The sequence below is a fragment of the Camelina sativa genome, chromosome 7, assembly GCF_030686135.1.
Source record: "Camelina sativa cultivar CO46 ecotype springtype chromosome 7, ASM3068613v1".
Taxonomy (NCBI): domain Eukaryota; kingdom Viridiplantae; phylum Streptophyta; class Magnoliopsida; order Brassicales; family Brassicaceae; genus Camelina; species Camelina sativa.
The window spans coordinates 5,222,534-5,237,795 of record NC_141886.1 but is presented as its reverse complement, the minus strand read 5'-3'; the positions used below and the strand labels follow the sequence as shown (position 1 = coordinate 5,237,795).

The window sequence follows — 15,262 nt, the reverse complement described above, 5'->3', positions numbered from 1 at the left end:
TTTTTGTGGATTTTTTATGAAAATATATATTTCAATTTATATTGTTTGACCAAATAATATATTTATATAACTATATATAAAAAGAATATAGAATGCAAAATATATTATATCAACAATATATAGCTATAATTGACAAAACCATAGTACAAATATTTCGCTACTATTAATTATAATATGGCAAATAAAAAATGTTGCCAATAATCTTAGTATAGCCATAAATAACGCTATTATATAGAGACAATTAATAGCATTAGGAAAAAACACTATTGTATATGTCCCCTCTAAGATAGCACCGGCAAACACAGCGTTTACGAAATCGTTATCGAAACGATATGATAGTGTTATTCGTGTGCTAAGAATACACATATTTCTTGTAGTGTGAGCTTTACAAAAGATAGAGAAACATATTGATTGAAATTACCCCTTCAGAAAGAAAACGATTATTTTTGCAAATAGATGTTTTTTTTTTGAATAAAATGTAAAATTTATTCGAAAAAACGTTTTTACATCAAGTGTTTCTTTAGCTTACAACTTGTTAAAAAAATAAATCAGAAAACAGAGGAAAAACCTTTCTTAGTGTGTAGCAAACCAAACCTCCATACATTTATCATACCCTCCATCAGCTATGGAAGCTATTCTGTTACGAACGTCCTTATCCAATCGCTTGATAAGCTGGGTAGGAGGAATTGCAGTTTCCCCATGTCGCCTGTTATTGCGTTCTCGCCAGATTGAGTGTACTAGAAGCTGGAAGGTGTATCGCAATAGGAACAAACGGACCTTGTCCAGTGACGTGTCCGTGAGTAAGTTGAGAAGAATAGGCCAATCCGTAGAGAAGTGACATTCCAGGATCTTTGAACTGAGAGCAGACCAGACTTCCCATGAGTAAGGACAAGTGAAGAACAGATGGTTTCTAGTTTCCATTGGATCTTGGCAGAACACACAAGAGGTGGGAGCTCCGGTGTTCCAACCCAACATTCGATCACCTGTGGACAATCGATTCTTTATCGCTAGCCAAGTAACAAACGCAAACTTTGGTGTTGAGTGATGGAACCATAACCCTCGATACCAGTCTTGTAGTGTATATTGTCTTCGTATAGCCTTCCACACGTCCTTGGTGGAGAAAGTTGTTGTAAATCGATCTCCTGATCCTTTCCAAAGAACCACATCCGCAGTATCAACCAAACCCTTGGTTCGAATTGCCTTGATACATGCTTCCATTTCATTGAGATGATCTACGTGATGATGTCGTCTTCTATGAGTCAACAACACCTGTGCCAAGGTTGCATCAGTGCTAATACCCATATCAATGCAGCCTCGATGCCCTGTAATCGCTAACAGAGGACCCAGTGGTGACCAGTTATCATGCTAGAAGGAAATATGTTGCCCATTTCTGACTTCATACTTGACAAACCCATAAGCAAGACTACGATATTTGAGCAATTTTTTCCACATCCAAGAGCCTAGAGTAGAAGTCTCACTTAGCGACCAAAAGGAACCCTTACGTAGTAAGTACACTCGCAACCATCTTGTCCACAATGAGTCTGAAGACAACAATCTCCAAATGGGTTTTAAACAACTCACCTTGTTTGCTTCTTTTAACGAACGGAGACCTAATCCACCCTCCTCATTTGGAAGACAGACTTCAGACCACGACACTTTGGCTTTCTTTGTGTTCAGCTCAAGACCAGACCACAGAAATGCACAACACAGACTATCGATTTCTTTAAGGCAAGCACTAGGTAGGCGAAAAGCAGACATCCAAAAATTGGTGAGTCCTTGGATTACTGAACTTATGAGTTGCAATCTCCCCGCGAAAGAGAAGTGACGAGCCGTCCAACTACTAATCTTGTTGCGGATTTGTTCAATCAGAGGACTATAATCCCGTGCAGTCATTTGCTTAGTTAACAAAGGCAAACCAAAGTACCGGACCGGTAGAGAGCCTGAGGCGAATGGGAAAGAACGAAGAATGTTCTCCCTCTCAGTTTCTCTAACCCCAACCATGTATAATGTGGACTTTTCAAGGCTAATTTTTAACGCTGAGAACTCTGCAAACCGATCAAAGATTTGGAGAATGCCTTCAATCGAAAGCTTGGTCCCATCTGTAAACACCAATATATCATCAGCAAAACACAAGTGAGTTAGCTGAATATTTTGACAACGAGGGTGATAACCAACTCGTCTCTCCAACGCATCCTTGTCGAGTAGTGTAGACACAACGTGCATACAAATGACAAAGAGGTTAGGGGATAGGGAGCAGCCTTGACAGAGTCCTCGTTGGTTCTGACCCGTAAGTTCTCCATTCACTTGTACTGAGAAGGAAGCCGTGGTAACACACAGCTCAATCCAGCGAATAAAGCGTGGGGGGAAGTTCAAAGCTGATAGAGTGTTGATGAGAAAGGGCCATTGGACCGAATCAAATGCTTTGGATATGTCGATCTGTATTGCACTCCGGGGAGAGATCATGTCTGTGTGATAGTCTTTAACTATCTCGGATGCGAGCAAGACATTTTCCAGCAGGAGACGATCCTTGACATAAGCGGATTGATTCGAAGATATAAAAGCCGGGAGGAGTTTTTTTAGCCTGTTTGCGAGTACCTTTGATATGACTTCATATATTATGATAATATGAGACTGAATGAATTGTTATTGATGTGAAGGATACACTTTATACACATACATATTCACAAGAATGGGAAGAGAATATTTGTACAGTAAATGAGAATAAACCATAGGAGAGATTTGTATCAATCAAATCTTCCTTTACATATATGAACATTCCTTAACATCCTCCCTCAAGATGGTGGGCCTTTAGAGACACCAATATTGTCGCGTAGAAGTAGAAACTGAGGACGACTGAGAGGTTTGGTTAGACAATCAGCTAGTTGGTCTTTGGTGGATACGTGAGCAACACAGAGGCTTCCCTTTTGAACTAGATCACGAATGAAGTGATAAGCAATAGCCTCATGTTTCATGCGAGAATGGAAACCAGGATTGGCACATAGATAAGTGGCTCTAATATTGTCACAATAAATAACTGGTGGCTGATGTTGGCGAATGCCAAGTTCATGCAGCAAGGAACATACCCAAATAAGTTCAGAGTCCATGTTTGCGACGGCCCGATACTCAGCTTCCGTAGAGGAGCGTGCAATGCTTTTCTGTTTCTTGGAGGACCAGGAGACCGGTTGTGTAACAAGATAAAGAATGTAACCATTTGTGGAAGCGTAATTGTCAGCATCGCCAGCCCAGTCTGCATCAGAGAAGGCATGTAGAACGAGAGGATTAGACTTACGGAACATGAGGTCGTATGTTGGTGTTCCTGCAAGATAACGTAGAACCCGCTTTGCAGCTTGCCAATGATCTGTGGTAGGGGAATGCATGAATTGGGAGAGTTTGTTGACAGCATACGCAATGTCGGGGCCTGTGAAAGACAAATATTGCAGACTTCCCACGAGAGTTCTGTAAGCTTTCGAATCAGAGTGTAACGCACCATTGATCGTGAGTTTTGGTGAAGACGCCATTGGAGTAGCTACGGGTTTTGCATCTTGCATCTTCATGCGGTGAAGAAGATAAATGGTGTACTTACGTTGATTGAGGGGCAACCCCTGTGACGTACGAATAGCTTCGAGTCCAAGAAAATACGAGAGATTACCCATATCCTTGAGTGAGAAACGATCAGCAAGAGTTCGAATGGTGTGTTCGACAGCAGCGGTGTTGTTGCCTGTAACTATGATGTCATCGAGATATATCAAGAGATAGATAAACAGATCACCTTGGTGGAGAACGAACAGAGCTGTGTCCGAGAGAGAGTTTTTGAACCCAACTTGAAGGAGATATTGCTTTAACTCTAAGTACCAAGCTCGCGGCGCCTGTTTAAGGCCAAAGAGAGCTTTGCGAAGATGGCAAACGTGTGTGGGACGGTCAGGATCGACAAAGCCCTCAGGTTGATACATGTAGATTTCTTCATCAAGGGTGCCTTGAAGGAAGGCATTGTTGACATCAATTTGACGGATGCACCAGTCACGGCTCACAGCAGTGTCAAGGACAATTCGAATTGTGGTGGCTTTAATGACAGGGCTAAAAGTTTCAAAATAATCAATACGTGGTTGTTGAGTGAAACCCTTCGCGACAAGGCGTGATTTGTATTTGTCGAGGGAGCCATCAGAGAAGTACTTAAAGCGAAAAATCCATTTGCAGTCAATGATGTTTGCATTCTTTGGAGGTGGTACCAGATCCCAGGTGTGATTTCGAACCTGAGCATCGAACTCAGTGGACATCGAGGCTCGCCACCACTTATCTCTGAGAGCCTGCGTGACAGTTCGAGGTTCGATATTTTCGGCGGAGACAATGGCAGTGAGACCAAACCGTCGATTTGGTTTGATGATGTTGTTCTTAGCTCGAGTTCTCATCGGGTGGAGATTCTCGAGTGGAGGTGGAGAGATCGGAGCTTCCGAGGACGGGCTAGAGGAAGAAGTCGAGTTGTTAGTGGAGGAGCCTGATGGGCTTGAGCGGGCCGCAGAAGAATTGGATGTTGTTGGTGTTGTTGTTGGGCCTAGCGTTGCTGGGCTTTGCTCTTGGTGAATGGTATTGTCGTGAGTTGGTGGAGAAGAGATAATCGGTGACGATGGAGATGACGATGATGACGATGGAGATGACGATGAGGAGAGAGGGCCGTTGTCAGGTGCCGGTGATTCTGCAGGGGATAGCGGCGAGTGCGGTGACAAGATCGGCAGGAATGCATCAGGAGAAGAATCCGAGTCCGAAGATACCTGTGGTGTTACCAACGGAGCAAAAGGAGCTGTCCTGAGTGACGACCTTGTCGTCAGAATTAAAATAGCAGAATTGGGATAGATAAGAGTGGAGGGAGACAATGGGTCAGGGAGAGAAGTGGGTGTTGTCATATGAGGATAAGGAAATTGTGATTCGTGGAAGCAAACGTGACGAGAGACATAGAGACGATTTGCTTTTGGATCAAAATAGAGATAAGCACTCTGTGTAAGAGAGTACCCAAGGAAGAGACACGGAAGAGATCGAGACTCAAGCTTATTTGTGGTGTAAGGGCAAAGCCATGGGAAGCAAAGGCAGCCAAAATTTTTTAAATTGTTGTAGTTTGGATCAGATTTGAAGAGGATTTGGAATGGCGAATGAAGGGACAAATTTGGTGTAGGCATGCGGTTGATAAGATATACAGCGGTGGCAAAAGCATAGGTCCAGAACGAAGTAGGGATTTTAGCTTTGGTGAGAAGAGTTAGACCAGTTTCGACAATATGTCGATGCCGACGTTCAGCAAGACATTGTGCTCTGGCGTGTGAGGAGGAGAAGTGATGTGAGTGATGCCTTTGGAGGCCAAGAATTCACGGAGTGCTATGAATTCACCACCATTATCAGAAAATAAGGTACCAATTTTGGTTTGGAATTTGTTTTCAGCTAGGGCAGTGTAGCGAATGAAGGTTTCCCGAACTTGGGACTTGAGTTTGAGGGGATATAGACAGGTGTAGCGAGTGAAGTGATCAACGATGATGAGATAATAATTATAGTTGTCAATTGAAATGATTGGGGATGTCCAAACATCAGTGAATAAGTATTCTAGTGGACGTTTTGAGGAAATAGAAGTTTGTGAAAAATATAGTTTGTGGCTTTTATTAATAGAGCAATCACTACAAGATAGTGGTTGCGAAACTGAGCCAGAATGTGGTAAAGAAAAACATGATAAAATATTTTTAAGTATTGGGTAGGATGGGTGGCCTAATCTTGAGTGCCAATCAGTGGTTGTGGTTTTGATATTGGAGATGGCAGTGGTGAAGGTAGAGGCAAAAGGCAACGAGAGAGGCCACTCATAAAGCTCATTCTTGACGCTCCCTTGGAATAACAGGGTCCCTGTTCTGAGATCCCTCACCTGAAAACATGTAGGAAAAAATTGGACCGTTACTTGGTTACCATTGCACAATTTATAAACAAAGATGAGATTTTTCTGTATTTGAGGAACATATAAGACATTGCTAAGTGTCAGGGGTTTTTGGTAGAAGAGGGTAAAAGAGTGGAACCAGTATGGGTTATTGGTAACCCAGCACCGTTACCAACAACAACTTCTTCACCACCATTGTAAGGCTGGTGTAAAGAGAGGTTAGCAAGATCTGAGACAATGTGGTGGGTGGAGCCAGAATCAAGCAGCCAGGGATTGGCGGACAGTGGTACACCAGCAAAGTTAGCACGAGGCATGGATGGGATAATGGTGCCCAGCTTAGGGCAGCGCCTAGCACTGTGGCCGAAGATCCCACAAATCTGACATTTGCCTTGGTAGCCACGGGAGGAAGATGCGTCCTGCCTGGGATGGGAGTTGTTGTGATGAGAGGAAGAGCCACGGTAGTATGAGTGACGGGACTGACCACGTGGATAGGTGGATCGGTTGCCATTGTTGGAGGGTGCGTGATGACGAACCACATTGGCAGAGATCGGGAGATCAGTAGAGGAAGAGGTCAAGGCTTGAAGCTTGACTTCGTAGTTCAACAACTTCTCATGAACCTCCGTGAGTGAAGGGGACACATCACGGGCCTGAATCTGGTCAATGACCTGCTTGTAATCTTCAGGGAGACCATCAATGATGTAGTCCACCTGATCTTCAATATCGATAGGCTTGCCAAGGAGAGCCAGCTGATCGAAGCGAGTCATAAAACCCTGGACATAGTCGTCGATCGTTTTGGATCCCTTCTTCCATTGACGAATTTGTTGGCGGATCTGCTGAACATGACCACGGCTGGGATTTGCATAGATGAGAGACAGTTTCGACCAGATCTGAGCAGAGGTCACCGTAGTGGACAGAATGGGCTGAATGGAGACAGAAATGGCTCCCAACAGCGCACTGTAAATGAGCTGATCTTGGCGTTGCCAGAGCAGGTAGTCGGGATTTGGTTTGACAACACCATCTTCGGTGGTGATGGTGAGAGATGGCACAGTGGTGGATCCATCAAGGTATCCAGCAAGAGAGTAGTCATTCAGAAGAGCATGAACTTGACGGCTCCACATAAGAAAGTTGGTGGTGGTGAGGCGGGTGACGTTCGTCATGTTGACGCTAAGAAGAGTGTGGGTGTCAGTGATGGCGATAGATTCTGCAGCCATGGCGAAAGAGAAGAGAAAAAATAAAAAATAAATTTTGAGGATCGAGTTGTGCGGTATCGCTGGCTGCTCTGATACCATATGATAATATGAGACTGAATGAATTGTTATTGATGTGAAGGATACACTTTATACACATACATATTCACAAGAATGGGAAGAGAATATTTGTACAGTAAATGAGAATAAATCATAGGAGAGATTTGTATCAATCAAATCTTCCTTTACATATATGAACATTCCTTAACATATATGACGTTGCAGCAAGAGATGCGGCGATAGTCCTTCATCTCACTGGCCCCTTTCTTCTTTGGTATGAGCGCTATTATGGTATTATTAACCCCTTTTGGTATAAAACCATATTGAAAGAAGGATTGAACCGATATGATGAAATCTTTCTTCACAATAGACCATGTTGCTTTTAAAAACTCCACAGTGTATCTGTCCGGTCCAGAGCTTTTGTCACTAGGCATGGAGAATAATACGTCAGTAATCTCCTCCGCAGACACATCGCGTTCCAAGTGTACACTATCTGCTTCAGGACAGCGATACTGCAACAGTGTTCATAGCTCCTCTACGGTGATTCCCTGATAGTGAGGAGGCATATAAGTTAAAAAATCCTGAAAAAACGAGCAGTCTTTATTTTTATAGCTTCAGGATCATCCACTATGGATCCATCAGGACGTTTGATCTCTTTAATAGCAGTGTGTACTTCCCTGACCTTTGCAGCCTTATGAAACACCTTCCATCCCCCACTTTAAGCCAATGGAGCTTAGATTTTTGCTTCAAGTATTTTTCCTCTAAGCCTGACACAAACAACCAACGACTATATGCTGAAGACTCGGCCTGCATTGCCGCGCTAGACGGGTTTGTGAGCGTCTCTAACTGACATTGGCAGAGAGCTGCGAAGGCTTCCTTTGTTTTTCGTGTCAGATCCCCAAGTTTTGCCTTGCTAAGCGACTTGATGTTTGGTTTAAGGGCCTTTAGCTTTTTTGAGAAACGATAAAGTGCAGAGGTCGAATGGTATAACGGCGTAGTGGTATTCCAATACTCCTGTACCATTGGCAAGAACTCTGCAGCATTAGTCAAAGCATTTGTAAATCTGAACGGTTTACGCCTCTCAGCTTATCAGCCCCAATCTTAACTCGACAACGCAAATGGTCTTAGTATGAGATTTTAGAAAGTTATTGTGAGGTTTTAGAAAGTTACTAGTATGAGATTTTTAAATGGATATGAATTTGTAAAATCCTGATCTGGATGATATCAATATTGTGAATGGTAATAATTTTGTAGTCTCAGCTTACATTATTAATTCTCACAAAATATAATAACACTACAAAATTTGTTATTAAAGAATTAATATGAATTCGCGAGTAAATCGTTTCAGGAAAGCATAGTCAAAATTTGCTTCTATCGTTTTATCTTTCTTAACTACTTTTGAGAATTTTATTCGATGACTTTGTATTGTACCGTTATTAGAAATTTAACGAAGTTATAAAAAGATCTCAGCTATCTTTTCTTTAAAGAATATCAGTGACTTAATGTATAGACATTAATACAGGTTCAGGAGTTCAGACTTGAGAGATATAGAATAAATTGTAGTTCTTATCCATAATGTTTATGATGAAGTTAAACACGATTGTATATTAATCTGGAACCAACTAAAATAAAAAACATTTCGCATCTAAAAATACAAACTTTTTTTAAGCACATCATAAAATATCTAATGCAACACATAAAGTTAGAGATCAAATATAGCAAAAATTCAAGTATAAAACTGGGATACCCTCTTAGTCTAGATCTTTGATATATATACTTCTACTATGACACCATCTGTTCTTCGGAAGATAGTTGTGCATGTACACAATTTGGAAAGAAAGAAACTTGTGCCTTCACGAATCACGACGCTATATATCTCCATAAATTAAGCTAAGCTATTCAAGCAAAGTGATCTCACTATTCGGAACAACATTTCTGTCAAAGACAATAGACGTGCAATATTCTGCTCTGCACTTGGTTTACTAATTCGTACTAGTTAAAAAAAAAAACTGAACTAGGTACAGATTACTCTCCTTGTAACTAAAGCCAAATTTTGTAAAACATCACTAAATTTTTTATACTTTTGGCTTTCAATACAATTTACATAAAACAAAATAAGAATCAGTTAGAAACTTATGCCCATCAGTTAAAAACTTATGAAAGTATATTATTTTAACAAAAGTTTATTAATATAATTAAAATTTGTTTAAATTTAAGTGAGAACTACTCTCTCTCTTCCTCTCTCTTATTTGTTTTAGTTAGATACCTCAACCAATGGAAATGCTCTTAGAATACCTCCATCAAGAGTTGTAATGAAAGTATCTTAAAACAGATTTTATTCTTAATTTTGAATAAAAGTGAAATTAAGAACTTTTTAAGAAACTTTAACATTTCATAGGTCCATTGAAGTTGTTAAATTTGAGGTTCTTAAAAATATTTTTCTTTGTAATTGTAAATTATTATGATATTTTGTTAAAATTTATAAGACTTGTATACTCTTAAAAACTTAAAAATATTGCATTCAATAAAAGTTTAAACAAACATGACATAAAAGCATATTAAAAATAGATTACAAAATGATTAATTTTAATTTTGATTTGTACCAAACTTTTCCCATATATGCTCAATCAAATCCGCTTTCAGTCGATCATGCATTTTTTTTATCACGAACTTGATTTCGAATTGTCATCACATTTCCCATCATATTGCCGAGATTTAAAGGGATATCTGTAGAATACGCAGAATCAACTTGTGAAGTCGTCTCGTGTAAATGAGACCATATCATACTGAGTATACTCATCACGTTCGTCTTCTACAATCATGTTGTGCAATATGATACATGCTCTCATTATGTTTCCAATTTTTACCTTACTCAACATGAGAGCTGGGTTTTTGACTATGGCAAATCGAGCTTGTAAGACTCCAAAAGCACGCTCGACATCTTTACGCACAGCTTCTTGGCATGTAGCAAATAAGGATGCTTTCGGATCTTGTGGAATTCGAATTGATTGGATAAAAGTAGCCCAGTTTGGATAAATACCATCGGTGAGATAGTAAGCTAGATGATATTGTTGTCCGTTGACAATATATTTCACTTATGAAGTAGATTTCATAAGCCAGTTTCCTGACATCATCTTCATTATGGCCACTTGATTTCAGCTTTATTGCAGTCTCATAGCTTCCAACAAACTTGCAGACTGTTTCGTTGATCTTTTGCCACATTTGCTTACAATGACTAGGCTCTCTCTTTTCTACACCAACTAGCTTAGGATTTTCAGCATAATAAATTGCAATTCGTGACCAAAAAGTACCAAATTTTTGATCGACAGCAATAATTGGATCATTGCTAGTGTTGAGCCAAGCACCGATGAGGGCCACATCTTCTGTGTGTGACCACTTCCTTCTACACTCCTTTGATTTTTGTTCACCTACAGGTTCCTCCTCAGCATGCGAATGGGTTTCAAGGGTGTGGCTTTCTTGTTGACTACTTAACAGGTCCAGAAAACCTAAAGCTTCACTAAATGGGTCCATAGGCAAGTTTTTGGGTTGATTTTAAAAGAGGATCGAGAATAATGAAGGGTTGATTGTCTGGTTAGGTATGTAAAGGAGAAGAAAGGTAAGTGTTTAGGTTCAGCTAAACACTTAATATATAACTAGAAGTGAGGTGTAAGTGTATTTGGTTTTTAAATGTGACATAACAAGCAATCAATGACAACTACCAAGCATTGAGTATAACCTAACACTAGACAATAAGTGTATTACTGTGACAACAACCAACAATGTGTGTTTAAGTGTGACAATACAAGCAAACATGACAAGTTACAAAGCATTGAGTGTTTAAGTGTGATATTTACCAAACTGATCTTGTCAATTTAATGATGCAAATTCATGATGCAAATATCCGAAAGACTAAGAAAGAGAAAGAGACATCAATGAACAATAACAGTGTCAATCAAACTGATTCGTTACCAAATAGGCTCACTAAAGCAACCAAACCATCAACGATATCAATGAATAAGTAAACAGAATATAGTTGAGTAAGATAACTCATCTGGAACTGTTTGGCATTGCGTAACTGGAACCACCTTCCTTTGCTTCTCTTCAAGTCATGCATTGTCACCATTTAAACACTTTGAACAAATAACCACACACATAGATAGATACAGAACAAATAAAAGCTGATAGCACACTAGCTAGAAGCAATACTAAGAATAAAATACATAATCAGAAGCTGAAAACTAAATAATCAGAGACAAGTATGAATCACTCAAAGTTTCCGAGATATTACCATCAACGAACGCATCGATGCCATTACTTGATTTCAGCTTTGTTGCAGCCTCATAGCTACCATTACTAACAACAACAACAACATCGACATCAGCGGGAGGAGTACAAGAGTCCAAAGATTGGTTACTGGAATCAAACACTTGCGCGACGGAATCCGATACTTGACTAATGGAATCGGATTGTTGACTGACGGAATCATCTTCGTCTTCATCGAGATTGTTGATCTCGTGACTGCTGTATCCTATTCTTAATCCACCCTCTCTTTTCTTCCTCCGTGACACCTGACGTCCATGACTCTTCGTTGGAGATGGATGAGTAGTAGTAATAACTGACTCGATCGACTCAGGCTGGTGTTGAACCGGAGTCACAATCGTTAAGTCTGAAAACAGATTCTTGTCCAAAGCTTCCGTCGCATCTAACAAAACAGAGACAATAAAAAAAAATCAGATCATCCGTTAAAATTATTGACAGATCGAAAATTACTACAAATTCAATTGAGAGATCTTACAAAATTAGGGCTACTGATTTCGAGAGAGACGCCGGATGATCGGCACTTCGCACATCGATGGTGTCTACTACGGTGATGTGATGCCGCCGGTAAACTTTCCGGCTGAATCACCAACTAATCGGTTTGATTCTATCGTCGTGTTGTTTTCTCTGTCGATCAAAGATAGAGACGAGAGAGAAAATGAAAAAATAAAAGAAAAGTTTATTTTTCTCCCACCCAATCAGAAACTAACAGACACAAGTTTCTAAACCTAACAAAAATATCCCAGATAAACAATGATTCTAAACTAAATCATACAAAAAAAAAATTAATCACATCTAATATTTTAGATACTCTTAAATACTTTGATGGAGGTACTCTTACACATTCGTCTATATAACATGCAAACCTATAAATATGACTCTTTTAATATATGCATGCATATAACATAACAATAATACTACCAAAATAATGTTTATCATACAAGATATGATCTTTTGTTATAAAAAAACTCATGTTTAATTATAATATTTTTTTGTGTGCCTAAGCCTTTTATCGAAAAAAAAAACATTTTTTTTGTGTGCCTAGGACAATTGATTCCTAGTACATACAACAATAAATTTGGTAGTTATAATAACGTTAGAAAAATCCATGATAAACAACAAAAGCAAATTAATGAATTAAAATCTCTACATAACCTAGTAGTACTCTAGCATAAGAATCTAGGTTAGTTGTAATTTTAATATTATCCGAGTGACCTTATGTCAAACTTTTTATTAATTCTTAATGAACTATATATGCATGTAAAGTCAATTCTTACTGGTCCATAATGTAGATTTCCACCTGAGAGATTTCGATCGTTGGATCAGTTGAATAACACATATCGTAAATTATTCTTTTAAGTGTCCACGCATGAGTTTTATAATCCAAAAATATGAGTCAGATTTGGCTTTCGTGGGTTGTTGTGGATCCCATCATGTTCTCTCCACTGCCCCCAAACTCCTTGATCCTTAACTCGTTTGATGTCTGCGTCTCTAATTATCTATAAATAGAATATCTCAACACATACAAGTCATCATACTCTCACAAGTCTCAACTTCATCTCATTTTGCATCTCTCTCTCTCTCTCTCTCTCTCTCTCTCTCTCTCTCTCTCTCTCTCTCTCTCTCTCTCTCTCTCAATCTCATAAAACCCCACAAGAAACCTTTGTTCTTCTTAATCACCTTTTATGGCGAGTTTGATCCTTAAGCAATCTATAATCATACTCCTAATCATATTTTCATCACCAATCTTGAGTTCTCAAGCTCGAATCCTTCGTGCAGGCCGTGTTGCGGCCATGGACAATATGGATAGTCAGGTTCTCCTACGGGAACTCGGGATTGATCTCTCCAAGTTCAAAGGTCATAACGAGAGGCGGTTTTTAGTGGAGTCCGAAAGAGTTTCACCGGGAGGTCCTGATCCACAACACCATTGACTAATCTTTACAGATATATATACTTTATCGGAGATCCAAGCGCAAGTAATTGTCACTGATCCATGCAAGTAATTTATATATCGCCATTATATGCTTTTCTTTTCTTTTTTCATTAATCTTACGTACAATTTTGTTGTATCAAGGTTTTGGTATTCTTGTACCTCCTTATCATACATCAAGCTTTTTCTCTGTGTGTTTTCTTGTGTATCCAATGAGTTACCTTTTATGTAACAGCGATTGGCTTATACTTTTATGTTCCCCGCTTTTTATCGTTTTGAGTTTTACCTTTTCATTTGTAGGGGAAACAAATAAAGATAAGCCTAGAGGAGTTCATTGATATTACGGTTACTTTCTTTGTGATTTGATGGCCAAAATGTTTAATATTAAATCTTAGTACGAAGCGGTGAAGTCGAATATATATGGTAAACTAACTTAAACCAAATGATATGCAATCTAGAAAAAGTGATAAAAGTGGTCGATAATCACAAGACTATGATATTGTAAATACTGTTTGATGCACTCTTACACTGAATATATAAAGTTCGCCGACATCAACTACAGTGTTGGGAAATTTGAGAGGTTCAAATTGTAAACTAATGAACTCGACAAATCAACACATATTCTCCGCAAAAAGATTATTCTCCACGCGCGAATCTATAGATTCATAGATATTATAGTTCTTCATGACTTAATTTGGATGTACTTTAGTATCAATAAATAATATTCTAGCCTTGACATTTTCATATCTGTCTCGGAACGTTCTGCCCACCAGTTGAAACCACATATTATTTAGTGTTTGATGACCTATGGCGACAAGATTGGTAAGTAATATAATATACCTTTTAATTGTCCAAAAAAAAAACCTTTTAATTTGTCCAAAAAGAAAAAGAAAACGTTTGACAAAAAAAAAAAAAAAAAAAAAAAAAAAAAAAAAAACAAGAAAATAAGAAGTTCTTCTTGACCTTTTAATCTCAACTGGCCGATTGGAACGATAAATTCAGAATCTGGAGACCAGTCTAGTCAAGATGTTATATTTCTAACTAAAATATGCGACTTATACAACCTTGTCAATAACTAATGAACCGTTGATAAATCTATGATCTAAATGGATATGATTAATTTTAACACATTAAGTTTTTAGACAACCACAATGAATTTTTCTTTTGAAGAAGAAGAAGCAAAAACCGTGTATCGCGCTCACAGAGCTCCTATACTTTTTTCAATAATTCCTTACTTTTATTGTTATTTACATAAACATGTCATTCAAATATTATGAGCCAATATTTATTTCTATTAGTTTTTTAAATATGAAAGATTTTATCAACTATTAAATCCGAAAATATATTTAATTATCATTTTCATAACCTATTTACTTATCAAAAATAAATTATATTTTACAAACAAGAAAAAAAACTATTCATTTATTTATCACTTTTATCGTTTTTCTCATTGTATTTTTAAACTTATGATTAGTTTAAATTAAATCAATTAGTTTAAAAATATTGTTTTATCTATTTAATGGTATAGTGATATAGACAATAATTTGAAACATAAAATATGTGAATTTGATTTGTAGAAATACAAAAAGACATCAAAACTTTCTACACACACCTCAAAATTCTTTTCCAAGTTCAAATATTTCACGGGTGAAACGTATTTTACAGAAAATAAACGCAAATTTGAATAAACGAAAAAAATTTTAGTTACATATTTTGTTTTATACAAACGAATCTTAAATCTCAAGTAATAATTTACTTATAATATTTTATTTAAATTGATTTATTTCGCACATAGTGCCGGTTGATACCTAGTAATTATTATTGGAATATATGAATCAAAGATTATATTGAACATAGCAGCAACTG

The 15,262-nt window shown here is 38.2% G+C and overlaps 1 protein-coding gene and 1 pseudogene across 1 annotated transcript; one reads left to right on the top strand and one right to left on the bottom strand.

Annotated features, from left to right (window-relative positions):
- Window positions 1–9,893: 9,893 nt before the first annotated feature.
- LOC147940889 (uncharacterized) lies at window positions 9,894–10,680 on the bottom strand. Its single transcript, XM_087458305.1, has 2 exons — window positions 10,245–10,680; window positions 9,894–10,138 (listed from the first exon to the last, which is right to left on the bottom strand). The coding sequence occupies exons 1-2, from the start codon at window positions 10,678–10,680 to the stop codon at window positions 9,894–9,896; spliced, it is 681 nt and encodes a 226-aa protein (XP_087314431.1).
- A 2,357-nt stretch (window positions 10,681–13,037) lies between these two features.
- Window positions 13,038–13,660, top strand: LOC104700363 (CLAVATA3/ESR (CLE)-related protein 6 pseudogene; annotated as a pseudogene).
- The last annotated feature ends 1,602 nt before the right edge of the window (window positions 13,661–15,262 follow it).